Source organism: Oxyura jamaicensis, chromosome 3 (genome assembly GCF_011077185.1).
Source record: "Oxyura jamaicensis isolate SHBP4307 breed ruddy duck chromosome 3, BPBGC_Ojam_1.0, whole genome shotgun sequence".
In the NCBI taxonomy this organism is placed as follows: domain Eukaryota; kingdom Metazoa; phylum Chordata; class Aves; order Anseriformes; family Anatidae; genus Oxyura; species Oxyura jamaicensis.
Window position 1 is genome coordinate 45,027,573 of NC_048895.1, and position 15,690 is coordinate 45,043,262.

The 15,690-nt window shown below is 42.6% G+C and overlaps 1 protein-coding gene across 2 annotated transcripts in view; it reads left to right on the plus strand.

The window, feature by feature from the left end:
- Positions 1–1,504: 1,504 nt before the first annotated feature.
- RPS6KA2 (ribosomal protein S6 kinase A2) overlaps positions 1,505–15,690 on the plus strand; it is a 297,347-nt gene continuing 283,161 nt past the window's right edge. Inside the window, exons 1-3 of one of the 2 annotated variants that reach the window (XM_035320886.1) lie at positions 1,517–1,602; positions 9,769–9,843; positions 12,975–13,019. In XM_035320886.1, coding sequence (XP_035176777.1) covers positions 9,781–9,843; positions 12,975–13,019 — 108 coding nt within the window. In that variant the 5' untranslated portion in view covers positions 1,517–1,602; positions 9,769–9,780. Of the gene's footprint in view, positions 1,603–9,768; positions 9,844–12,974; positions 13,020–15,690 lie in introns of both variants that reach the window. The other variant, XM_035320888.1, reaches the window with a different exon arrangement.

The following is a 15,690-nucleotide window of genomic DNA, read 5'->3' on the forward strand; positions in this document are numbered from 1 at the left end:
AACCCTGAAGACACAACTGAGCGTAAGAAAACACACGTGGGGATATGCTACACCTGTGAGAGAATGAACATGGGTGTGAGTGTATTACATTAAGTTGGGGAATGAGGGAGGAATTATGCCTTGTGTTGTTTTACTGTTTGTGGAAGATAGTTGGAAACACTGTGAGGGACTTTAACCAACTGTTCAAGGTCTGAATGAAATTGCAAACCAGCTAAACTCAAAGCTTTTGTTCTTATTCTTTCTTCAGTTACCTTGGTTTTATATGTGCTTGCCAAGACTTGAAAAGCAAATTGCAGGTCTAGTGGGTAAGAGCATTTCAATGCATGCACTATATTCAATGTGTCTCTTTGAATGACTCTAGTGAGGATAAGGGAGCTTTGTTTTGAAATCCAGAAGGATAACTGCTCTTGCAGAATTCTGTTCTTTGCAAAGAAAATCATCACTCATTTGTACAGTCAAAGCTAAGACCTTTGGTTTGTCTTTGATTAATGTCACTCTCCATTCCCTGGTTGAATACTGCTATAGAAGTGCTACAAACAGTCTTAAATCCTCACCAGTCTAATTTTTGTCTCCTTTTGTTAAGCCTTTGGCCAGGTGATGGTCAGGTCCACTTGATCTCCTGTGCATAAGGCATTGATGTTTTCTTGAAGACTGCCTTAAAAATTACTTATGATAATAAGTTATTCTATTCTTGCAGAACAACCTTGTTTCTTTTCCAATACAAGTAAGTTTTTATTGATTGGTATTCATACAGCAACTTGGCAGGCTTTTGCGTTTCATGCCTTAGTTTACAAATTACACTTTTTTTTTTTTTTTTGAGAAATACAAAAACAAGCTAGTGATATGATGTTTCTTGAAGCAGAGCATAGAAATCATAATTTAGAAGGGAACAACAAACATAAGTCAAATATAAAATTCTACGGTAGACTTAATTTTATTTATAATCAAGAAAACAGACAAAATTGGAACATGCTTATGAATTCTACCACATCTTCTCAACATCTTCAGACAGCAAGATAGCAAACTACAAAGGAAAACATAGGAAATGAATAACTCAGATTGTTTTGCTAGATAATATTTTTTCTATTACATCCTCTTTCTTTCAATAACTACTGTTTGCAATAGGACTAACATAACTATAAGTCATTATTACTAAAATTTTATGCTCCAGAAGCTGTGGCTGACCAACAGCAAGTAGCTCCAGAAGAAGTAAAATGCTGCTGATGTAGCAAAGAAGTAACCAATCTAGCCATCCCACAAAACTTTTATCCTGGAAAACTCCAGCCCAGAAATCCCTGGAAAGCACTCTTGGTACTAAAGACTTAATGCTTTGTCTTCCCTACTGGAACCTAGAATCAGGTGGAGGCCTGATGGCGGGTAGTCCTCACCCAGGTGGCTCTCACTACGCTAACAAGGAGCTGTATATTAGTGCAGGCTGAGTGCTGTCCTGACTGGGTTTTCTTTTGTAGTTTATGATGGTGCTGTATGTGGAGGTAGTGCTTCATATGGGGGGCAGTAACCTTTTCTGTGAGGTACGTATGGAAGTGTGCCAGCACTATGGACTTTTGGAGACTTTGTACTGCTGAGCTGTGACATGTAAAGGTGAGAAACTAGCTTTGAGCAGCCTTATCCCCTTACTGTTTCTGAAGGTAGGGGAAGGAGGGTACTGAGTGACAGGAAGGTATGTGCTACCAGCCTGCTTTATTAATCTTAAAAAATCAGCTGGATGTTGGATAACACCAGCCCTGCCTAAGCAGACTTGCTGCTTCTGTCTGGGTCATCCTGCTGCTGTGGTTTGAGGATGGAGTCTGGCTTGTGTTGTACGACAAGCTCACCTATGTGTACCCCACCTTAATCTCATGTGCTGCTGTCGTGTCAATAAGCAGGATTTCTGGTTTGGATGTGTAACTCTTCAGGATTACTTTGTTATGAGAAGTACTTGTTTGGCTTGTAATGTCTATTGCAGAAATAGTCAGCTATATTGCAGCAGATATGTCTCTCTACTAGTAGGCAGCACAGGCAACAAATGGCTTTTTACCTTAAGTGATGTGGTGTTGACTTGCCTATTGAGCTGTTTCTTTAGCCTTTTATCTTTTTCTCTGAAAACTGAAATATGGATGATGTGGAGGAGATGAGCAGCTGTGCTTCACAATCTGGCTTTTCCATTTACTCTCGCAGCATGATATGATCTAGCTCTGGGCTATAGCTTTCTGTCCGTAGTAATCTCCTCCCACGGTCACCTTTGTGAACAGCAACTGTTGAGGGGGGAATCTTCCTGGACCTGTGCAGTTAACAGGTGCAGGTTGGACTACAGTCTAAAAAACCTTCACCCAACCTCTGTAAAGTACTTAATTTCTTGAGCTTGGGTATTGAAGGCTCAATCTATCATCTCAGTGATCTTACACTCATGTCTGGAAAAATAACTGTGGTACTCACTGTTAAAAGCAATCAAAATGTACAGCATGACACACTTTAAAGGGAAAAAAAAACTGTTACTGTGTTTTGCATGTTTAAACTTCAAAACACTGAAGAAACTCACTCAAAAATAGCTGTTCTGAGTAATTTTTTCCCCTACCAGAATCAGATGATTAGCACCTGCAATACTTATGAGAACTGGTAGAAGCTACGTTCAGTAGTGCAAGGGATGGGATAATTCTATTAGATACATTCTCATTTTCGGGCTAAGGTCATCCTCAAAAAGATACAAGTGTGAGCTGGTTGAAGCCATTGAAATCACACTTTTTTTTTTCTTTCTTTCTTTTTTTTTTTTTTTAATAAAAGTCTTCTAGAAATCCTTGATTTCCTATTTATTTTCTTTGTATGCTTTCTACATTCTTTGTTGCTCTGTTTGATTGAGAGGTAGCAGTCCCCTTCACAGCTAAGGACACTTGATGCAGCAAAGCTTCAGTAACGTTAGTGGGTTGGTGCTGTTTACTTTGAACAGACTATTAGTTTCCTGCCTGTAGATTCCCCCTCAGAGGGGAATTTGTACAGCCCCAGCCAGCCACAATGACTCCCATCAGTTCTGCATTTCCTCTTCTTCTGTGTGGGTGAGCTCATGATTTACTGCCCAAGAGCTGAGCATTGTGAGCAGGTCTTGAAGTAACTTGAGGGGGTGGTGTCCTGAACCCTGCTGAAGCCATGAGGCCTCCACACAAATATTCAGAATCGCTGATTTTTGTTCCTTTGCTGCTCCTGCAAATATCTTTGCAGCTGCTGAGAAGCTCATGCTTCTGTTAAATGCAGAGCGAGTTTGTTTTATCTGCCTGGATAGGCACACTGAAGTGAAAGTGGGCAACTGGTTAACATAGCATGCTCTATTGAAATGTTGCTTAGCATTGTGTATGCTGCCCTTTGCCTAATGCTTTGCTGCTTTCCCTGGTGTTGAATTTGAATTTTCTTTTGGAAGGGCTTTAATCTATGATTATTTTATCTTGATGCTGTTTAAGTGGAGTGCATCTCTTTTGTAGTCTTTTAGAAGACTCTAAATGCAAGCGCTCCCAGAGCTGGGACTCTTGTCCTCATTCACCTAAAATATCTGTGTCAGAATTACTGTGGAAATTACTTTGTGGATTTCTATGACTTGTGTGTAAGCTTCTGTTACATAAACATTGCCCTTGTTGACTTTTATTTTTGAGAAATACTGCTTGCAAGTCTCCAGGTATTTCTCTACATATATGCCCAGGCATTTATTTTTATTTTTCTCTGCTATCCCAATGTCTCCTGGGTTACTTACCCCATGTTCTTTCTGTAATGCCAGGTTTTAGATGTGAACTCCAGGTAGCTTTTTGGGAGGGGGTTGATGCTGAATATTTTTGGGTGTAGGGAGATTAAGTTTGCATGGAAAATCCTAGTTCCTGAGCATTCTGTCATGAGAACAATACTGGGGCTGTCCAACAGTCCCCTTCAAAAAGGGGCCACATGCTGCTGGCTGGTTGGACCCCCTTTGATCAGCTGAGGTGTTGCTGCTGTGATAGTGACTGTGTGTGCCCCTCAAGTCTCGGCCCTACGGCACTTTGAGCTGCTCCTTGAGGATTTATGCAACCTATTTGGGGGAAAATGGTCTGTTTTATGCTTGTGACCTGAAAACATCAAGTCACAAAGCCTGCTGCAAGCTCTTAAAGAAAGAAAATTTTCTCTACTGCCAATACAGCCACCTGTTTAACTGGTGTTTTATCAATGTAACAAGGACTGCTTCAATGAGGAATATCCCAGAAGCTTGCATAGGGGCTTTCTGTGTAAGAGATGACTTGACTGAAAGCTTCCAGAAGTCAGCATCTCTGCTGCAGGAGTCTCTTAATCTCATATTAGGCACAGGAGGTGGCAGATAAGTCTGTCCTGTTCTTGGCAGCTCAGCTCTGCCAGTCATTTGTTGCTCTCCCAGCAAGGAGGCTAACAAGCTCTGCTGTTAAACTGGCAGCAAATCAGCCCTGGCTTTCCTGCCCTGTGGGCTCACCAGCGCAAGTGTGACGCAGATCTCCTAATTGACCTTGAGATAATAGTTACCACCTGGCACTCAAGTAGAGTGGGCAGCTGAGGCTGACCTTGACAGATACCCTGTGATGCTGCTTTGTGCTGTTCTGGTTGCTGTGTTGGCTCTCAAGCCCAGAGGCACCCATACTGAGGCCAGTCCTTGCACTGTACCTAACCTAAGCCAGTGGTGCTGCACAGGAGCTTGTTTGTTGGTAACACCGGTCTGTCACCCTTTAAACTGAAGAAGCCTGGTTACCACTGTTACCCTCTAAGCATTGATTTTGCTGTTCAGTTAAGGCCTCCTTATTAAGTACAGGTGGTCAAGCCAGAGTGCTGCAAAGGTCACCAATTAAGTAGGCCTTCTTGCAGGTGTTTAGCTTTTAAGACTTCAGGAGAGAGTGAACGCCATATTACTCTGCATGTGTTTAGCTCTGAGCTTTACAGGGAACAGATGCATGCTACTTTGTTGAATGCCTTATTTTACCTGCTACTAGTTCACTATGGGTTTCTCAGCAATGATCAGGTGTGTAATTCACAGTTAAATAGCTAACTGCTTTATCAGCATGAGGGACACCCCTTATGTTGGAGTAAGCAATGTCTGCCCCTGTGCCTTGCTCACTTAGCAGTGTTTTGTGCTCCTCTGTATGTTCCACACAAGTGATGGTGAGCATTCAAATGCTGAACCTGAAGCAGTTAATGTTGAAGCACTGAATCAAGACAGCTTCTGCTGAGGAGCTGTAGTCATCTTGTTTTAGTAATGAGCTCAAAACATTTCTACATCTGCTCTCAAGGAAAAAAAAATGTAGCGTGGGGGATCTTGTTTGTTTGCCTGCTTTCAATCAGGAAGAAAAACTTTGGTGACTGGTATAAAAACAAAAAGGCATAGGCAACTGACACTCATCCATCATAATGATGCATGGTTCTTGTGTAGTTTTTAAACTGCCCCACTTTTACCAGCTTACTTATAGCATTTGACATATATCCATCCACTGCTGGATTTCATCCCCCTAGTACAGGCCTAACTGGATATGAACAGAGGTGAATTGCTGTGTGTGACCAGTTTCGTATAAGCTATGCAATTTTCATCCATTTGCCTTCCGGAGTGTGCAGACAGGTAATACAGGACTATGGTCTTCCTTTCTACACTCCTGCCAGAGGGTTGTATTTCATGGTAAGCTAGAGAGGCTATTGATGGATCCACATGTGATGGACACTGAAGTGTGCAGACATCTCCACTTGCTGTTGTGGTTCTGCTCTTGCGTGGTCTTTGTATGCATTGCTTTAGGCAACTGTGCAATGACTGGTATGACTGATCCTTTACTGATGGAAAGGAGGCTTTGTGTGGCTGGAGGGCTGAGAGAAAACATTTTGAGAAGTTGGGCAGATACTGCTGGTGTCAGTGTGGCCTGCCTAATAACAGGTGATGTTTGTGCTGTGGCAAGCAGGATTAGGTATTTGATTGTGGAGCAGGACTTGAGAATGCCTTTGAAGCAGGGAGGATTTCCACCAGCTTCTGATATGTCACTGGTATGTTCCAGCTGTGTTCAGATACTGCTTTTAGCCAGGCTGTCTAGCTCAAGCTTTGAGTGAAGAGGAGTTGTGCATGTGTGGTTTCACGAGCCTAGAAAGATGTGAAGCCACCAACAGAAAGTAACTCGTCTGCATTTCTTCCCTTCCGTGTTTCAAATGGGAAGTAGTACTTTTCATCTTCAGAAAGCAGTGGAGGTATAATTTATAAGTGTCAAGTGACCTGATACAATTTATAGATAACACTGCAGAAATTTTCTTCTGCACTTGTGCATCTCCTGCCCGTGTAGGAGTTACCATAACACTGCAGGATATTGATGTATCTAATCCCCCACTCGGCATCTGGCAGCAGCCATTAGCTAGTACTCAGGAGACAGGTAAAAATAGATTAAAAACCACCATGTAAGTAGTCCAGTGTTCTCTTACACAGAAAATAAAAATGCTTTTATACTCTTGAAACAAGTTAAGTAATCTTCGTGCAATTCTTGACCTAGTTAGTATATCTGCAATTATTACTTCTGCTACTAAACTGACTGTGGTTCACTGACATCTCTGGGGTGGGTGTGTGTGTGTGTGGAGGTTAAAATAAAATAATAAAAAGATAACTATTTCTAGCCATGACTACTCGCTCTGACCAGATTTATTGTGTGTCTTTGGAGACAAATTGCTTTGGACTTTCATCTCCATTTCACATCTTCTGCCTCTGCAATATTCCACCTGTGCTATCCCCTCCTTCTACTTGTTTATCCCAGCCCATATGTGAAATTTTTGAAAGGGGACTCTTCCTGATTTTGTAAAATTCAGTCCCTTTTTTGACCCAATATCTTTGTAAGTAGACCACAGGGATCTGGGGAGGGAAGCATGTGTGTTTTTTTTTTTTTTTGTTTTTTTTTAAAATGTTTTAATGCTAAACTGTTCATCCAAAAGAACCTCAGTCTGGGCTGTCCATTAGATGTTACTGATGGCTTTGCAGTGACACAATTATTTCTAGTGCTACACAATTTACCTTTGTTTCAGATTCATAAGTAGATCAAATATACCCATTTCTATTATGAATTTAATTCGCCAAAGATTCAGGAATTTGAGGCTGTGAACATGCAAGGATGCTTTCCTTATGAATAAAGATCCTAGTACAACACTTACATCATTAAGAAGAAAAATGGTATAATCCTTGTTAGTGAAGGAGGCTCTGTTCTTGCAAAACTTCTAGTAAAAAATATTCCATAGACTTCAGTGGGGTTACTGTGGTTCGTAAAGGCAGCAAAAGAGAAAGAAATGAGTGAAAATTGCATTATCTGAATTTCTTAACTGAAGACGGATTTTTTTTCTCTTCAGGTGTCTTAAGGGATGGAATATGCAATACATATTTTTGTTAGTTTAATAAACTTGAATACTTGATTTAGGTCCAATTCAACTTCCAGTGCTGAAAGAGTGCAGTGATACTACTCCAGGATACATGCATCACACTTGCAACAAAAACATATGCTAAAGGAGTAGCAAGACTTCATTTGGTCTTCCCTTTGTTTTTACCTCATGCATGTTCTGACTGTCCAAACAAACATGAAAAACATTTTTTAAAAAAAGCTTACTCCAAGATTTAGTAATAGATATTTAAGGAAACATTGGTGTCTTGAGATATGCAATTTGATCTGTTAGAAAAGACTTTAAAAGTATTAGATGTACTTGCACCTGTTGTGTGACTTGAATGCAGGTGTCAGTGATCCCCAGCTTGTTTCCTTGGTTGGCCTCCCCTAGGACTATCTGGGCATGTCCAGTATCAGCTGTTCCATGTTGACTGCGGACACTTTACTGCTGCTCTCAGCCTGTGGCACCTGAGCTTTGCGTCCCAAAGACTAAAATGTAATCTTGTAAGTCAGACCTAAACACAAAACCTTGGCCCAGAGGAGGGCCATGAGGATGATCAGAGGGCTGGAGCACCTCTCCTATGAATACAGGCTGAGGGATCTGGGGTTGTTTGGCCTGGAGAAGAGTGGTCTTCCAGTGCCTATAGAAATCTCCCAAGAAAGCTGGAGAGGATCTGTTTATCAGGCCCTGTAGTGATAGGACAAGGGGTAATAGAATTAAGCTGAAAGAAAGTAAATTTAGGTTAGATATAAGGAAGAAATTCTTGAGTATGAGGGTGGCGAGGCACAGAAGAGGTTACCCTGAGATGTGTATGCCCAAACTCTGGAAGCAATCCATGTTCAAGGCCAGGCTGGATGGGGCTTTGTGCAATGGGGTCTGGGGGGAGGGGGTTTGAACCGAATGGTCTCTAAGGTCCCTTCCCACCCAAACGATTCTGTGATTCTATGGAATATCAAGATGGCACAGTATCATGTACAACCTCTGTATGTCTTTGGGAACGTCCATTTGATCAATGAAGGCCTCTGGGTTTTAGAAAGCAAGCATGGTTTGTGCTCTGAATGCATTTTACACTTAATCTTGGCTCTGATCTTGCAGCTAGGGCACTAGGAGGCAGTTCAGGGGCACCTGTGCATCAGGTTCCAGGTAGTAAATGCCTACTACCACCTCTGCCTTGTGTTGCTGGAGGAGAAGCATGGGCAGAGCATGAGAGCCAGGGGCTGTGCATCAGCCAGGTGCTGCAGCTTCTGATGTCAGGTATGGATCTGGGATGTTATTGATAGCCCTTCACTTTCTTTTGCAAGTGGCAATATAGGTATCTAATTGCTCAATCTGTAAAGAAGATTAAGCTGCGTAACTGGGGTTACAAGTTGTTAGTTCAGTGTTGGCACATGCCAGGAGAAGTGTTCATATTTCTCTAGAGAATTAAAAGACAGTTGTTGCAATTTTGGAGGATCACACACAGCTCTCTTTGTGGCCCTGTTTGATGTGTCTCTTGTTATTGTGGTCCTGTAACCCTGTGTAGTGTTTTGGGTTCAGCAGCTTACTGTTCGACACAATTAGAGGGAACTGAAACAGAATCCAGGGAAGAACCCTGCTTGACCATTCCTCCGTGCAAATCTTAGTGAAGAGCACTGCTGCTATGCAAATAAAATGTGGCTTTTGGAGTGTGGAACAGAAGAGAAATGTACTTTGAATATTATTTGCTCTGAAATGGTTCTTTTGAACAGTGCCTTATTTAGCAGCAGTGCCTTTCAGAAATGATAATTAAGTTGCCAGAGGAAGGTAACCTTCTGCCTGTTTCACCCTGGGTTTGGCTGAGCACCTGCAGGGACCGCGGTGCTTGCCGCTGGCACGATGTGTCATGGCAGTTGTAGTAAGCTTGCAATAAGCTGTGAGAGATGGAGGAGGAGAGGAAGAGGCTTACTACAGGCGGCATAGTAAGGGAAAACAAGCACTTATCTCCTGGCTTACATGTTTTAAGAGCAGAACGCGGGGCTGGGTAAATTTCACGAGCCCCTCTGCCAGCAGTGCTCCCTGGCACTGAGCCGAGGGGTGGGCAGACCGTGTCCTCCCCCCCCCCCTTCCCGGGCTGGCCCTAAACTCTCCCCCGCCCCTCGGAGGGGCCGCCCGGTGCTGGGGGGGCCCGGCCCGCGGGCGGGGGCGCTCGGTCTCCATAGCAGCGCCATCCTCAGCATCTTCAGCATCCTCGGCATCCCCGGCACCGGCGGGGAGCAGAGCGCAGCGGGGCTCCCCCGGGCTCCTCGGGGCTGGGTGGGCTCTGAGCGCCCTTCCGAGCGGCCGGAGGGTCCCGGCGCCGCCTCGCACTGTCCCCGTCCTTTCCTCCCGCTGCGCTTTCCTCCGGCTTTTTCTTATTTTATTTCCCCCCCGCCCGGCTCGCGGCAAGCATCGCCCAGCATGCCGATCGCCCACTTGCTGGAGCTATGGAAAGGCATCGAGGTGGAGCCCATGGAGACGGAGGTGAGCAGGGGGGCTGCGGGGACCCCCAACCTCCTTTCCGAACCTCCTGGGAAAAGGGCACCCCCTCCACTCCCGGCTCGGAATCCTCTTTGGTGCCCCAAACCCAGAGGGGACCAGGGGGCATCGGGGCAGCCCCGAGGTGCAGTGATGGGCATGGTGTGAGGGCAGCAGCCCCCCTGTGCCAGGGTGGGAAACCAAGAGGGTTGGCTCCCTGGTGAAAGGGCAGCCTTCTTGGCCTCTGACTTGAGGCTGAGGTGTGTCCACGGTCCTTGTGTCTGTTTTGGGTCTGAGCATCCCCTCGCCTGGGTTTGCATCGGCACAACCTCAGGGGAAGTCAGACCCTCAGCTGTCCCCCCGAAGCACCAGGCTGTTTCCAGGGTCATGCTGGAGGCATGTAATGCTGTGGTAGCTGCCTGGCTGCTGTGGTGCACATGCTCGCGATTCATCTTGTAGTGCCTTCACTACCTGCACTTCAGGACTCTTGTGTCTAGGAAGGAAGATATGGTTTTGTGCAGTAACAGGCACAGAGGGTTCCTTGGCATTTCTGTCACTCTTTAGTAGTACAATAAAAGCGATGTGCTCTTAGTCAACTGTTTCCAGCACAGGGTACATGGCTGTACCTGGTGATGTAAACAGACCAGTAAACCTTGGAAGGGGTGTGCGTGTTTATCTTTGTTTTGTACCACTGAGTTTCATTTACTCTTGCAGAATTCCCAAGTTCTTTGGCCAGAGTTCTGAAATAAATTTTGTCAGGGGGGTTGGGAGGGAGAGGTGAACTAAACTTCCAGGCTACAGGGGAGATACAGCACTTGTCTCAAAAGCAGAATTGCTGAACTGGAGAAGTGGTTTTTTTTTTTTTTTTTTTTTTTTTTAATGAGGTGTTAAATAGCTGAGCAGTATAGTAGAAGTGATACTGTAGTGTATAATACTGGTGCAGCTTGTTGTGAAGTCCTTAGGTTCAGAATTAGTCTTGGGGCTCAGAGAGATTTTTGCTCTGTAGTTCACTCCCTTGAATGAGTGCTGCCTCTTGCTCCAATTTGTGCTGTGTAAGAAGTCTGAGTGCTAACAGACAAGATCTGGGTAATGCGTATTTTTAATGATTGAAAGTAGTCAGCTGGCACCTTGTTGAGCCACTTTCACAGTGAGGATACTTGTATAGCTGTATTCATTGTGAACAGTTCTCTGCTGGACATTAGAGAAATTATGCTCTTTTTCAAAACCGAGTCTGCCTCTCTGTTAACCACAGTATTCAAAGTCCATGTGCAAGGTTGCTCTCTTTCCCCATCCTAAAACTAATCTTTGTGTGTGTTCCTCGAGCATTTTTCTTTATACCCTAGACAGAAAACACTTCAACTTTTGCCTAGATTGCTTGATCTGCATCAGCCCCTGTGAAGAACGTCCCCGGATGGTAGAATGAGCTCTCAGCTCTGCACTAAATCCCAGTGACTCTTGCTTGAGACAACAGCTTTCCAATTTCATCTTCCTTGCCTGGGGAGCATTTAGGTCCTTTTTCCAGTAAAAGTGAGGAAACTCTGTGTCTCCTTACCAAGTGTAACTAACAGTTTACAAAGCTAGTTAATCAGATGCTTTTTGTTTAGTGTTTCCTGCTTTCAGGAATACTGTAGTTATGAGCTATGTTGAGAAAATCAGTCCTGATGAGATTTCAGCTATAAAGAGTTTACAGACGATTAAGGAATTACAAGTATAAACTTTGTTCTTATCTAAGCCACAAAGATAAAGCACCACTTAGTCTCTTGAATTTATTGGTATCTTTTAAGCACATTAAATAGATGCTAGAGCTTATAACCCTCTTAAGCCATGCTGTGGATAGAATTCCTAAATAATAATTTGCTCAAATCTAGTTAAGGTGCGTACAAATTAATTTTGTCTCTCATGGGCTATTGTCCATGAAGACCAGTTGTATTTTCCATTGGTGATGGCATTTACTCTTTAATGAGTTGGCTGCAGTGTAAATGTTTGTGATCGAACCCCTTCTAGGGAGCTGTCATGGGCTCTGAGTCTGTGTGGGATAAAATGTTTTCATGACTGTCTGCAAGTTGTTCTTTTTCACGGAAGCTTTTCACAGTTAGTAGACAAGGAGGGAGACAGTTCCTCTCATATATATATGGACTTGCTTCTCATCTCTCTCTTGATGCCAGAAAACCTTTTAAAATAGATGCATTTAAGAGTGCCTGTGCATGACTCAGGTGAATGACTTGCAGATATTAAAGACAACATTTATAGTAAATCAATTGTTTCATAAGGAAGAATGCGTTGACGGCATATTCTGTATTATGTTTTGCAAGGGAAGATTGGAACAAAGTCCTGCTTCTTTTACCTGTTGACTCAGGAGGTCATTAATTGTCTGACAAGTAAGCAAGAACACTGATATTTGCTGGCTCTGGAATTTCTTTGTGCTTATTCAAAGTTATTGATCCCTCTCAAACTGGATGGATGGGGTAGCGAGTTACAGCCTTGGAAGTCTTTTCCCAAGGACGGGATGCATTCTCTAGCTTTAAGTAATCTTTCTACTTGTTTCCCAAAGGGTTCATCACTTAGACTTGAGCTGAGCATGAAAAGTTAAATGTTAATATTCACATGGTATTTGAGTGTTTGGAAAATCTCTTCCAAGCGTACATACATCCTCTCTTCTCAGCAAGAAATACTGTTCTTGTTCTCCAGTTTAGCTTATTAATGAATAATCTGGTTTAATTCTTCATTCATTCTTGTGTATTTCTATAACGAACCCAGCTTTGGTAATTCATCAGCAATTTCAGTGCCAGTGTTCTTCTACGTGCTCGAAGTGAATACATATCTTTTAAAGTTACTAACACCTGAGTAAGTCATGCAGACTCAGCAAATAGTACATAGTTTTATCATAGCTTACATATCTCTCTGAGAGAAAGCAGATTCTCTTGGATTCAAATGTTGTCAGTGTTAAACGTGAATAATTGAACGTGCCTGGTGTGGTAGTACAAATGTTGAGTGATTTCACTGACTAAAGGTAAACTGATTACTTTTTGCACTAAATCTTGGCTTAGGGCTATACCTATGCAATAATGTAGTATTATACATGCAATAATGTATATTTACAAGATGTTTTTCCTTTTTTTTTTTAATCTCTTCACTAGCCTGTGGTGGAAGATGCTGCCCTGGATGAAGAACCTGTAAAAGAGGTAAGTCTTTGTCTCCCATATATTAGTAAATGATTATATCATATTTTTCCTTCATGGAAATAAAAGGTCTCTGTCTCTTATCTGCATGCTTCAAGCCCTGAAGATGCAAGAATCAACATGTTTTTGGTCATAGTCATCTAACTGGATGTGTTGGGTCTGTCTGGGATGGAGTCACCGTTCCCTGCAGCAGCCCACACAGTGCTGTGCTCTGCACTCATAGCTGGAACAGCACTGGTATCACTCCAGTGCTGTGTCTATCGCTGCGTAGTGCTGGCACAGCATCAGAACTCCCTCCAGGCCTCCAAGAGCCAGTAGGCTGGGGGTGGGCAATTGATGGGGAGGGGACATCACCAGGGCAGCTGACCTAAACCGACCAAAGGGATATTCCATAACACCTGATGTCACACTCAGCAATAAAAGGGGGGCTCTCATGGGGGAGGTGGTCCTCCTGAACAACTGGTACATGCTTTGAGACCCTGCTTCCTAGGACGTGGCGAACATCGCTCGTTGATGGGAAGTAGAGAATAACTTTTTTTTCCTTTCTCTCTGTGCTTCCACGCGGCCTTGTTGTTTCTTTTGTTTCTTTTTCTCCCCATTCCCTTTCCCTTTAATTAAATCATTCTCATCTCAAACCTCAAGCTCTTTGTGTTGTCTTTTCTCCCCCTTCCTCTTTTAGGAGGGGAGGAGAGAGAGAGCGTGACTGTGGTGGAGCTCGGCTGCCCACTCGAGTAAAACCACCACACTGGAGCCTAGAGAACTTTATTTTATAGATATTGTTTTTCTACTGGCTTTCTAATAAAGGGCACACAACTTCCCTAGATCTGTATCTTTCTTGCAGAGAAGATTGTGTAATGGCTTCAGGAAGAGTAACCATCATCATAACACTGCTTCTGTATTGTGAATTGTACCTGCTTAATTAGCTCTAAATGCTATTAAACTTTGAATTCATTCCTGTTCATCTATTAGGCTGGCACTTCCTCCAGCGCAAGATTAAGTTAACCTTTTCCTGAGTTTATTATTTGCATTATTGTAGCATTTTACTGTTGAGTTATTTTTCTACATAGAACTGCAGAAAAACAACTCTTGCCTCAAAGATCTTAAATGCTGAATAGAATGTAATAAGAAGATAAAAAGCAGATGAGAACAAATCAACATTCAATATTACGATGAGTCAAGGGCAAAACTTGACTATAAAACTGTCTGCTGCTGAACACAGGTGTCAATAAAAGGTACTTCTGCTGGTGTGAGTAGAGTAAAAAAAGGGTGCTTGAAAGATGTTAGAAACTTGCTTATTTCAAAAAGTGAAGGAGAGTGAAAATCTCTCCAGGGCTGAAGGAAGATTACAAATACATTTCCCTGAATTGCCACTTCTGAAAACACTAAGTTCCTGTTTCCTAACTTCCAGTAAGCTTCTCTTACTCCTTGGAATTTCACATTTTTGTGATGTTTGGATTTTGGTAGAGGATAAGTTTTTCTTGCTTTCTGCTATGTGAAGGGAAAAGTTTTAACTTGATAATGTTAGAAAGTGGAACCAAGTCTCAATTTTGAGCTCTGTGCAATTGATATAACTTCAGAGTGTCAATTTATCTACTTTGTCCATTTTAAAAAGGGACAACAACGAAGTAATTTTGAAAAAGCTTTGGGATGAAATTAAGTGCAGGTAACTGGCCTCATCACATTATCTTTTCAGAATATTGCTGAGGATTAAAATTCTGGGTAGTGGGCTCTTGGGTTTTAGGAGGATTGGTTTTACTTCATTTCCAAAATGAATTTAAACCTAGTTAATTTTCATTAGGGATGCATCTTATTATTCTTAAATTTTAACTTTTTGGGGGGGGGGGGGGGGGCTTAATGACTACCTAGAGAACACAGGACTTAGGTTTCTCATTTTTTAAAAATGTCTTTAGTGCTCTAAGTAATACAATTTGCTATTTGGTATCTGTAATTGTGTTTAGCTCCTGTATGTCTGCTCCCACTTCAATTGCTGTGTCTGTATTTCAGATGGGAGTGAGGTACTTATGCCTGATTGAAAAACCTGCTGTAATTATGCATTAGAAAACATGCACACAGTGACTACTAACAAATCCTTGGCAGCAAAATATGACTAAAATGTAGAAGTGCCCTCGCTATTCACTGAACTTGATTCAGTGTGGTTTTGTTATATGGTCCTACAGAGACTATAATAAGGAACTGTTGTTTTTGTTCTCCCCTTCCTCTGCTGCTGTCATGTTATTTCAGACTTTGTCTTGCTTATTCTGCAAGCCCATTTTATTTCTATGAAACTTGCATCTTACTGTAGTGCTCTTGAAGAGAGCTGACTGCAGCTGAGGTGATTCTTTCTGGTATCTTGACTGCCCAATCTCAGAGTTTTTCCATAAACCATTGAAATGGTTTTTTGAATTGAAATCATGTAATGCAATAGGTGACATTTGCTCAGAGGATGTTTGTCATGAGCTTGCTTGAGGCTATGTAGTCTTCCTGCTGCTTCTCTTATCAAATGTATGGTACAGACAGATGAGATGATGACAGATGAATTATAGAAACAGCACTTCATATTATTCTGATGGCCGATCTTGCTGTTGGAGAAGTTCTTTAAGTGTCTTGGAGGGCATAGCCAATTAACAGGATTTTTGGAAACGGCAAATGTTTGAGGCACATCTCACTTCCAGAG